The sequence below is a fragment of the Agelaius phoeniceus genome, chromosome 25 (assembly GCF_051311805.1).
Source record: "Agelaius phoeniceus isolate bAgePho1 chromosome 25, bAgePho1.hap1, whole genome shotgun sequence".
NCBI classification, from domain to species: Eukaryota; Metazoa; Chordata; class Aves; order Passeriformes; family Icteridae; genus Agelaius; species Agelaius phoeniceus.
This window is the reverse complement of record NC_135289.1, coordinates 2,985,336-2,996,496: the sequence shown is the minus strand read 5'-3', so window position 1 is coordinate 2,996,496 and position 11,161 is coordinate 2,985,336. Positions and strand designations below refer to the sequence as shown.

Here is an 11,161-nt window from a genome sequence, read left to right as displayed (position 1 = left end):
ATGTGCGGCTGGAAGGGACGCGGGGATGGCGTGGGTGAGTGGCGCCCCCTAGCGGGGGTGGAGGACCACAGCGGTGCGTCCCCTCAGCCCTCATGAAAAACACAGAAATAAATATAAATATAAATATAAATATAAATATAAATATAAATATAAATATAAATATAAATATAAATATAAATATAAATATAAACACATGAAAATTTATCTAAACTTATATATTTTATTTATGTATAAATTTAAATCAAAATTTATAAAATGAAACGAATACATTGAATAAAGAGTTAAAATTTAACAAATTTTGAAATAAAAAGATAAAAAATTTAAAAAACCCTTAAAGTTAAATAAAACTTTAAAAATGCTTCAAAATAATACTAATAAATGCATTAAATAATGCTAAACGATAAAGACACAACAAATGTTTTGTATTATATAATATCTTATGCAATATAGCAAAATTTCATGTATTAAAAAATCAATAATAATTAGTGGTAAATATTAATGAAAATAATAAGAAATGCCTGGAAAAAGAAAACATTATCTCCGTCATTATCTCATTATTTCTTGATGCAAGATCTGTGTATATTTTCAGGTCTAATCAGCAAGAAACGAGAGCTCAGTGGAGCAGGAACATCCCTGGCTCAAGGACACCCTGGAATTATCGAGCCTTAAGGATGGAATAAATCAAAATGTCAATGTGGGTCTATGCAGACATAGCTGACCTGGCGAAATATTCAAGGTCCCTGTGTCCTAGAGCTGAGTTATCTTCATTTCAATACCCACCTGGACATTGGGGTATTCCCCTGGACATTATAACATCCACTGGAATATCCAGCTGGATATCAGAATATTCACCTGGATATCACAATATCCACCAGGATATCAGAATATTCACCTGGATATCAGAATACTCACCTGGATATTAGAATATCCAGGATATTAGAATATTCTGGATATTAGAATATCAAACTATATCCATTTAAAACGCCACAATTTCCTGTGTCACCTGCTCCAGGTCACCCTGCCTTGTCACGGGGGTGGACTGAATTATTTACAGGCTCCTTTCCAAACTGGGAATATTCTCCACGTGTTCGGAAAATTCCGAATTAATCCCAGCACAGGGGCAGCGCTTGGGAACCGCAGGGTGCCAACAGCGACGGGCTGAGTTTGTGGCCGGCTGCGCCACTCGGACAGAAATAATTAGAATATTTTGAGAAATAATTAGAATATTTGGAGAAATAGCCAGAATATTTTGAGGAATAATTAGAATATTTGGAGAAATAATTAGAATATTTTGTATAATGATGTGTTTGGGCCGGGGGAGGGAGCTGCACACCGGGAACGGATCCCAATTCCTGAAAAAGCCGGGAGAAGCTGCCCTGCTGTGCGTTCATAAAAGCATTTCGCAAGCCTCGAACCCAGAGCCCGGATAGCTCAGTCGGTAGAGCATCAGACTTTTAATCTGAGGGTCCAGGGTTCAAGTCCCTGTTCGGGCGAACGTCCTTTTTCTATCCACTACTTCTTTTTTTTTTTTATTTCCTGCCAAGATTCCCCGCAGGCGCAGCCGAAACCCTCCGGCGGGCAGCGCCGACTGTGTCGCGGGTGTAAAAAAGGGTTTTTTAGGGAAAAAAGATAATGGGACAATGAAAAAGTAAGGAAAAAAAAAGGAAAACACAAGCGCCCGAACAGGGACTTGAACCCTGGACCCTCAGATTAAAAGTCTGATGCTCTACCGACTGAGCTATCCGGGCTCTGGCGGCAGCTGTGGCGCTGTTGCTATATCAGCATACAAAGAAACTGTGTAATCGCTGGGATTTGTGTTTCTGTCTGCACCCCACTATCAGCACCCCTATCAGCACCCCACTATCTTCACCCCCTAACTGACCCCTTCTCCCTGAACCCCACTGCCTGCACCCCGATCTGCACCCCACGATCGGCACCCCACTGCCTGCACCCTCCCTCCTGCACCCCCCAACTGACGGCAGCATCCCGGGGGTTCCGTGGGGCAACCAGAACGTGCTGGGGACACGGTGGGGACACCGGGGGACACGGCGGGGGATCAGCCCAGGCTCTGTGCAATGCAGAGGGACACCGGGAATACCCGGGGGACATTCAGGGGGACCCCGGGGGACATCAGCTGGGCTCTGTATAGTGAGAAACATCTCGGGGACATTCAGGGGGACACCAGCCGGGGCTCTGAACACCTCGGGGGGGACACTAAGGGACACCAGCGGGGGCTCTGTGCAATGCGGAGCTCGGCCGGGAGATGGCCCCGCACCGCCCCGCGCTGCGCCCGCCATTGTCCGCCGCCTCCGCCGCGGAGCTCCCGCCTCCCTCCGGCTCCTCCCGCCTCCCTCCGGCTCCTCCCGCCTCCCTCCGGCTCCTCCCGCCTCCCCCCGGCTCCTCCCGCACCCCCGGCCCCGCCGCCGCCGCCGCAGCCGCTCGGAGCAGGTAGGGCCGCGGAGGGAGCGGGGGGCTCTGCTCGGCTCGTCCCGGGGTTTCCCCGCTAAAAAATGATATTTTCTATTTAAACGGAGGTTTGTGCATCCGTAATTTTTCCCTCTCGGGGGAGATGCGGGCGCCGCTCGCCTTCCCGGAGCTTCCCAAGAGCTGCGGCTCATCCTGGGAACCCCGAAAGGGAACGCGGGGGGAATGCGGGGCTGCCCCTTCCCAGGGCACGCGGAGGGGTCGGGGGTCTCCCCTCGGGAATTTGGGGGCGTTGGAACAATGAGGTGATGCCCGAGGAACGGCGGAGTTGGGCGAAGGGGACAGGGCGGGTTGGGGTCCTGTCCCCTCCCGGCGGGGCAGGGACAGGGACAGCGATGGGGACAGAAATAGGGAAGGGATGGGGACGGGGATCACGGAATCCTGGAGAGCTTTCGGTGCTGGTTTTTGGTTTTGGATCCTCTGGTCCCCACCCCCCTGTCCCTAGGCAGGGATGCCACCCTGTGGGTCAGTGGCTGGGGACAGGGACAGGGACAGGGACAGGGACAGGTCCAGCCGTGGTGTGAGGCCGAGCAGGGTCGGCTCAATCCCAGCCCTAGAACCCCACGGTTGTAGGGGCAGGAGGCTCCGGTGAGGATGCTGGTGGGATCCTGGATCCCGGCTCTCCTGCGGATCCCAAACCTGCGGGAATCTCGTGGATCAGAATTCCAGAGGTTTGGGAGCTGCTCCCGTTGGGCGAGGGAGCTCCGGGGGCTCCCCGCTCGTGTGTGCGAGGCCGAGCACGGCTGGGATTGTTCCCGGCGCCTGGGCCCGGCTCCATGAGCGCCAGCGTGACCGGGAAAATCCATCCTTCCTTCCCAGAGCGGCAGGGACGGGATAACAGGGAGCTGGGCGTGAGGGAATGTTCCTGGAACCTGGATCTCACGGGAAAATGAGCCCTTCCTTCCCAGAGCGGCAGGGATGGGATAACAGGGCGTGAGGGAACCTGCCTGGAGCCTGGTATTCCCGGGAAAATCAATCCTTTCCCTTGCAGAGTGGGAGGAATGGGATAACAGGGATGGGGAAACCTGCCTGGAGCCTGGTATTCCCAGGAAAATCAATCCTTCCTTCCCAGAGCAGCAGGGATGGGATAACAGGGAGCTGGGCGTGAGGGAACCTGCCTGGAGCCTGGTATTCCCAGGAAAACCAATCCTTTCCCTTGAAGAGTGGGAGGAATGGGATAACAGGGATGGGGAAAGCTGCCTGGAGCCTGGTATTCCCAGGAAAACCGATCCTTTCCCTCTCAGAGTGGGAGGAATGGGATAGCAGGGAGCTCTGGGGTGAGGAACCCGCCTATCCCGGATTTCCCGGGGTAACCGCCCTGGGCAGGCACCTGCCCCACCTCGGAGCACAGCCCTAAATTCCAGAGGGAGGCTGGGGAGAGGATCCAGAGGATCTGGAGGATCCGGGGGATCGGCTCTTCCAACCCTGCAGCCGGGAATTCCCAGCCTGCTGCAGTGGGAGCAGCTGCTCTGTGTGGGAGTGGGACTGGGATGGACTGGGATACACCAGAATGCACCAGGATTTACTGGGATGTACTGGGATTGACTGGGATTCACTGAGGTGCACCAGGATTCACTGGGATGCGCTGGGACGCACTAGGATTCACTGGGATATACTGGGATTGACTGGAATTCACTGGGATGTACTGGGATTGAATGGGATTCACTGGGATGCACTGGGATTCACTGAGATTCACTGGGATACACTGGGATTCACTGGGATGTACTGGGATTCACCCTGGGATGATCCCAGTCCTCCCCACATCCCTGGGATGATGATCCCAGTCCTCCCTGAATCCCTTTTTTTCCTTCCAAACTGTTGGATTTGCTGGATTTGGGATCGACGGGTCCATTTGTGGCTCCAAAAGTGTTTTGGGGGTGTTCCTGTGGTGGTTTTCGGGGTGTTTCTGTGGTGGTTTTGGGGGTGTTCCTGTGGTGGTTTTGGGGTGTTCCTGTGGTGGTTTTGGGGGTGTTCCTGTGGTGGTTTTGGGGTGTTCCTGTGGTGTTTTTGGGGTGTTCCTGTGGTGTTTTTAGGGCTCCAGCCCCTCCTGTCCCCGCTGCCCCTCCTGTCCCCAGGTGGGTGGCAGGAGGAAGCCGAGATTTGCATAGGACACGGGTGGTGGCATCGGGGACAGCGAGGTGCCACCTCCAGCATCCCCTGGGGGTGGCTCTGCCCCCCAAAACCCCAGCCCCGGAGTGGGGTGGGAGATTCCGAAAGTCTGGGCCTGGGTGTGACAACGGGGACAGGGACAGGAGGCGGCTCTGGGGCCGGGGTGGGGTCTGGAGCTGCTTGGGGACACCGTGGGGACACTGTGGGGTCAGGAGTTGGGGTCTCTTTAAAAGGGGGGGTCCTGTCCCCCCCTGTCCCACAGGTGGGATCCTGAGAGGGGGAAGGGAAGGATGGGGGTGCTCGAGGAACCCCCAGGATCCCATCCCTGGGCATGGGGAGCCAGGGATCTGCCATGGGATCCTGCCAGGTTTCCTGGGATCAGGGAGGCTCCAGGGCCCCCTTTAACCATGGCACCATTAGAATCCCCATTAGAATCCCCATTAGAATCCCCATTAGAATCCCCATTAAAATCCCCATTAGAATCCCCATTAAAATTCCCATTAAAATTCCCATTAGAATCCCCATTAAAATCCCCAATAAATTCCCATTAAATCCCAGTATCCAGAGGCTCTGACCGAGCATCACTTCCTGCTCCTGGACCAGCACTTAGAGGGCAATTTTGGGGTTTTCCATGGGATTTTTTTGCTCCTTCTGGGAAGGGAAAGGGGCTGAGCCACCTGCTCAGTGTCCCCAACCCAAGTGATTGGTTAAAATCCCCATTAAAATCCCCAATAAATTCCCATTAAATCCCAGTATCCAGAGGCTCTGACCGAACATCACTTCCTGCTCCCGGACCAGCTCTTAGAGGGCGATTTTGGGGTTTTTCCATGGGATTTTTTTGCTCCTTTTGGGAAGGGAAAGGGGCTGAGCCACCTGCTCAGTGTCCCCAACCCAAGTGACATCCCCTGGTGGCGGCAAGGCCTTTCCTCAGCTCTGTGGGGTCAAACCCCATTCCCGCCCCATTCCCGCCCCATTCCCGCCCCATTCCCGCCCCATTCCCGTGGCAATCCCAGCCCCACACGCGGCTGGAGGGGATGCAGATGTTTGTCTTGGAGAGCAGCGCGGAGCTGTGGCTTCGTCAGCCGCAAAATTCAGCCGGGACTTTGTTGCTTTTGGGTTAAAAGCAGATTTTTCCCTCTGTTCGGCTTCCAGCTTTCGGGATTTCTGCTTTTCCAGGAAAAAGCCACGGCTGCCAGCAGGGCCCTGAAATGCCAGGGAAGGGAACATTCCCAACCTCTCACCCCCACCTGGAGCCACTTTTTCCAGCTGGAAAGCGCCAAAATCCCTGGATGAGCCGGTGCTGGGGGAGGCTGGAAATGCCCAATTCCCAAATCCAGTGGGAATTGTGGAGCTCATTAGGAACCATCTGGTCCTGCAGAGCTCGGGGTCAGGAGGACAAAAACGCCTCAGGAGTGGCCTGGGGACACCCTGGGCTGGAGGGAGGTGGCCCCTGGGCACTGGGGTGGGGTGTGGGGGCCACTTGTGGGGCTGGGCGAGGTCCCAGGCCTCTCCTGGCTCTGGTGGTTTGGGATTTAGGATTTTCCTGCTTTCCCCAAAATGGGCGCGGTGATGGCCCCTCTTGACCCTAAATTGGGGCATCAGCAGAGCCCTGTGTGGGGTAAAGGAGAACCTGGGGGGGGGGGCACTGGAGCCACACCTCGCCTGAACCCCAAAAACTGGAGGTCCCATGAGCCAAACTTGTCCAAAACCCCAAAAACTGGAGGTCCCATGAGCCAAACCTGTCCAAAACCCCAAAACCAGGAGGTCCCATGAGCCAAACCTGTCCAAAACCCTAAAAACTGGAGGTCCCATGAGCCAAACCTGTCCAAAACCTCAAAAACTGGAGGTCCAATGAGCCAAACCTGTCCAAAACCCCAAAAACTTGAGATTCCATGATCCAATCCTTTCCAGAACCCCAAAAACTGGAGGTCCCTTGTGCCAAACCCATCCAAAACCCCAAAAACTGGAGGTTCCATGAACCAGATCTGCCCATAACCCTAAAACCTGGAGTTCCCTGCTGGAGATTTTCAGAGCTGAGCAGTGCCTGGGTGGGTGCTGGGGAACATCCGGGAGATCCAGAAATTTCCTGGCTTTTCCAGGCCATTCCCGGCTCCCTCTCCTGACATAAGAGATGGGAGCTGCCCCCTCAGCACCCTCATCCCTTCCTTCCCCATCTCTCCTTTCCCATTCTGCCTTAAAAATCCCTGGATTTGCTGCCAGGGGCTGATTTTTTTTTTCCCTCAAATCATTGAAATGTTTCTAAAACCACAGTGCTGGGGCAGCCTGGTGGGGTTTGGGGTGGTTTTGTGTCCTTTGGGGGAAAAAAATTTGGGATTCCAGCTCAGCCCCTGCCCTGCCTGGTGTCCGTGGGCTCCTGGGGAAGTGGAAGCAGCAGCAGCTGCAGCCAAATTTTTATTTTTACCCCCTGGCCCTGCTGGGCCCCTGCTCGTTTCCCTTTTTCCAGGCACACAGGAAGGGCTGAGCCAGCCCGGCCTTCCTTATCCCAGAGATTCCAGAGGGTGGGAAAGGACCTTGGGATATTCCATCCATCATCCCAGGCTGCTCCAAACCCCGACAAAGCTGGCCTTGGACGCTCCCAGGGATGGGGCAGCCACAGATTCTCTGGGAATTTGCAGGCTGGGAATGAGTCTGGAGTCCTGAAATTGGGATTTTTTTTAAAGGATCATGGAATGGTTTGGGTTGGAAGATCCTAAGGATCATCCCAATTCCCACCCCATGCCCCTTCCCATGGTCCCAGGGTGCTCCAAACCCCACCCAGCCTTGGGGGCTCCCAGGGATCCAGGGGCAGCCATGGATTCCCTGGGAATTGCAACCCAAACCATTCCAGGATTCCCTGTGCTGGTTTGGATGGGATGTTGGGAATAAATCCTTCCCTGGGAGGGAAGCATTCCCAGCATTAACCCCTCACCTTTCCCTATTCCCAACATCCATGGGCACTCATCCATTAACCCCACACCTCTCCCCGTTCCCAGCATCCATGGCTGCCACCCATCCATCAATCCCACACCTTTCCCCATTCCCAGCATCAATTCCTCATCTTTCTGCATTCCCAACATCTGTGGCTGCCATCCTTTAACCCCACACCTTTCCCTATTCCCAGGATTAATCCCTCACCTTTCTTTATTCCCAACATCCATGGGCACCCATCCATTAACCCCACACCTTTCCCATTCCCAACATCCATGGCTGCCATCCTTTAACCCCACACCTTTCCCCATTCCCAGCCATCCATTGCTCCCATCTGTCAATCCCTCACCTTTCCCTATTCCCAGCATCCATGGGCACCCTTCCATCAATCTCTCACCTTTCCCCATTCCCAGCATTAACCCCACACCTTTCCCCCTTCCCAGCCATCCATGGGCACCCATCCATCCATCCCTCACCTTTCCCCATTCCCTGCCATCCATTGCACCCATCTGTCAATCCCTCACCTTTCCTTATTCCCAGCATCAATCCCACACCTTTCCCCATTCCCAGCACCCATGGCCACCATCCATTAACCCCACACCTTTCCCCACTCCCAGCATCAACCCCTCACCTTTCCCCATTCCCAGCATCTGTGGCTACCATCCTTTAACCCCACACCTTTCCCCACTCCCAGCACCCATGGCCGCCCATCCATCAATCCCACGCCTTTCCTGATTTCCAACATCAATCCCACACCTTTCCCCATTCCCAGCATCAATCCCACACCTTTCCCCATTCCCAGCATCCATGGCCACCCATCCATCAACCCCACACCTTTCCTGATTTCCAACATCAACTCCTCACCTTTCCCCACTCCCAGCATCAACCCCATACCTTTCCTGATTTCCAACATCAATCCCACACCTTTCCCCATTCCCAGCATCAATCCCACACCTTTCCTGATTTCCAGCATCAATCCCACACCTTTCCCCATTCCCAGCCATCCATTGCTCCCATCCATCGCCCCCTCACCTTTCCCCACTCCCAGCATCGCCCCTCACCTCTCCCCATTCCCCATTTAACCCCTTACCCCTTCCCGCTCCCAGGAGCAGCAGGATGCCGTTCTCCTGACGCCGGTGCCGCTCTCCGGACCCCGATCCCGGCAGGATCCCGGCAGGATCCCAGCAGGATCCCAGCAGGATGTCGACGTCGCGCCGCCGCGGCCCCGGCGAGCAGTGGCCGGCGCTGGAGTCGGTGGGGCTGAGCCGCAAGGAGCTGGCGCTGGCTGAGGCGCTGCAGATGGAGTACGACGCCTTGTCCCGCCTGCGCCAGGACAAGGAGGAGAGCCGGGCCAGGAAGGAGCAGCTCCAGGAGCGCTCCCTCATCTCCTGGGACGACCCCGTGGACAGGAGCGCCATCAAAGCCGCGCGGGGGCTCTCCGGCTCCGACCCCGCGCTCAGCCCCGCCGTCCCCGAGGGTCCCCAAGTGCCACCCGGGCCCAGCGCACCCCGGCCGGAGGCTCAGCCCTGGAAGGGCCCCCTGAGCGGGGATTACCTGCTCATCTTCGAGGGCTCCCAGCGGGATTTCCTCGGGGAGCCCCTCAACGGCTCCGAGCCCCACGAGGGCGGCGGTTCCCCCAAAAAGCTCTCGCCGCCCCCGCTGCCCCCCCGGCACCCGCTGTGGGGCTGTCCTGAGAGCAGCCAGCGCTCCCCGCTGTCCCCCAAGGGCCAGGGCCAGCCCAGGGACATCAACATGTTCTCGGTGGCCCAGGACAAGCTTTTGGGGCGCCGCATCTCCCAGGAGGATCCCTACGGCGTGGACGCCATCACCTGCCTCAACCTCAAGTCCACCTACGAGTCCGAGGCGCTGCGGGAAGGTTCCCGGGGCTGGAAGGAAGGCAGGAGCATCCTGGAGAAGGAATCCAGCGGGAAGCCGGTGGCACGGAGCAAGACCATGCCCCCCCAGGTGCCCCCGCGCACCTACGGAGCCCGGGCGGGTGGGAGGAAGAACCTGGCGGCCAACAGGAACCGCAGGATCTCCGTGGAGCCGGTGAGGGGCGGGAATGGGAACTGGGGAGGGAATGGAGCTGGGAATTCAGAGCTGGGATGTCCCCAGGCTGGGTGTCCTCCTGGGCGGGTTCTCCTGGTGATGTCGTCGTGGCTCCTTGGAATGGGATGTGGGATATGGGAAGAGGCATCTGAGTATGGGGATGTCCCATGAGAGAGCCCTGCCCAGAGCACCAAAAACTGAGCCAGGCCTGTCCAAAACCCCCAAAATGAGCCAGACCTGTCCAAAATCCCAAAACTGAAGGGTCCCATGTGCCAGACCTGTCCAAAACCACAAAAACTGAGCCAGACCTGTCCAAAACCCCAAAGCTGAAGATCCTGTAAGTCAGACCTGTCCAAAGTCCCAAAACTGAAGGGTCCCATGAGCCAAACCTGTCCGAAACCCCAAAAGTGAAGGTCCTGTGAGCCAGACTTGTCCAAAACTCCAAAACTGAAGGGTCCCATGAGCCAGATTTGCCCAAAACCCCAAAACTGAAGGTCCTGTAAGTCAGACCTGCCCAAAACCCCAAAAGTGAGGGTCCTGTAAGCCAGACCTGTCCAAAGTCCCAAAACTGAGCCAGACCTGTTCAAAACCCCAAAACTGAGCGGGTCCTGTGAGTCAGACCTGGCATGGCAGTGCCACCTGCCCTGCAGGCAGTGTCCCCCTCAGCACCCCCACAGCCTGGGGACACTCCCTGCCCATCCTGCTGCTCCTCCCTGCGGGATACCCCTGGGAATGGCCGCTTTTGGGGGGGCTCTGAGGGTCTCCAAGCCACGGGCGAGCCAAACTCCCCCCATGCTGGCCCAGAGCCCCCACACCGCTGCGGGGCCACCTCTGTCCCCACCACGGTGGCCCTGGCGTGGCACAGGCTGTTCCAGGGGGGGGTCTGGGGGTCCCCATGGGCGTGTGGGGCCCAGGGGTGTCCCCCAGCTGACAGGCTCGTGCCCTGCCCCACAGGTGGCTCCCCGGCCCCACTCCTTGGCCAATGGCTACGAGCTCTTTGAGGTGTCTGAGGAGCGGGACGAGGAGGTGGCGGCGTTCTGTCACATGCTGGATGTGTGAGTACCCAAAACGTCCCCAAAGCAACCCAGAGGGGCTTCAGGGCCACCAAGAGGGGATTCCTGACCACAAAAGGGGATTCAAGGCCATGAAAAGGGGACTCAGGGCCACTCCAAAGGGGATTCAGGGCCACTCCAAGGGGATTCAGGGACACCAAAAGGGGATTAAGGGCCACCCAGAGGGGATTCAGGGTCACCCAGAGGGGATTCAGGGACACCAAGAGAGGATTCAGGGTCACCCAGAGGGAATTCAGGGCCACCAAGGGCTTCAGAGCCACCAAAAGGGGTTTAGGGCCACCCCGAGGGAATTCAGGGCTACCCTGAGAGGCTTCAGAGCCACCCCAAGGAGATTTAGGGCCACCCGGTGGGGATTCAGGGTCACCCAGAGGGGTTTAGGGCCACCAAAAGGGTTTCAGGGCCACCCAAAGGGGCTGTTCCCAGGGCTGCCGAGCCAAAAGGGGATTCAAGGCCACCCCTTGGCGATTTTTGGGGTGTGGGACCCCCTCCAGCCCCAGCAGGGCCCCTGAGCCGTCCCT

General features: G+C 56.5%; 1 protein-coding gene and 2 non-coding genes across 3 annotated transcripts in view; 2 read left to right on the top strand and 1 right to left on the bottom strand.

Annotated features, from left to right (window-relative positions):
- Positions 1 to 1,420: 1,420 nt before the first annotated feature.
- On the top strand, positions 1,421 to 1,493 carry TRNAK-UUU (transfer RNA lysine (anticodon UUU)). The gene has a single exon. It is a non-coding gene; the product is annotated as a tRNA-Lys (tRNA).
- Positions 1,494 to 1,675: 182 nt separating this feature from the next.
- Positions 1,676 to 1,748, bottom strand: TRNAK-UUU (transfer RNA lysine (anticodon UUU)). Its single transcript has one exon. It is a non-coding gene; the product is annotated as a tRNA-Lys (tRNA).
- A 594-nt stretch (positions 1,749 to 2,342) lies between these two features.
- PIK3C2B (phosphatidylinositol-4-phosphate 3-kinase catalytic subunit type 2 beta) overlaps positions 2,343 to 11,161 on the top strand; it is a 29,655-nt gene continuing 20,836 nt past the window's right edge. The window contains exons 1-3 of the mRNA XM_054648543.2: positions 2,343 to 2,448; positions 8,628 to 9,570; positions 10,525 to 10,625. Of these exons, the coding sequence (XP_054504518.2) occupies positions 8,722 to 9,570; positions 10,525 to 10,625 (950 nt within the window). The 5' untranslated portion in view covers positions 2,343 to 2,448; positions 8,628 to 8,721. The remainder of the gene's footprint in view (positions 2,449 to 8,627; positions 9,571 to 10,524; positions 10,626 to 11,161) is intronic.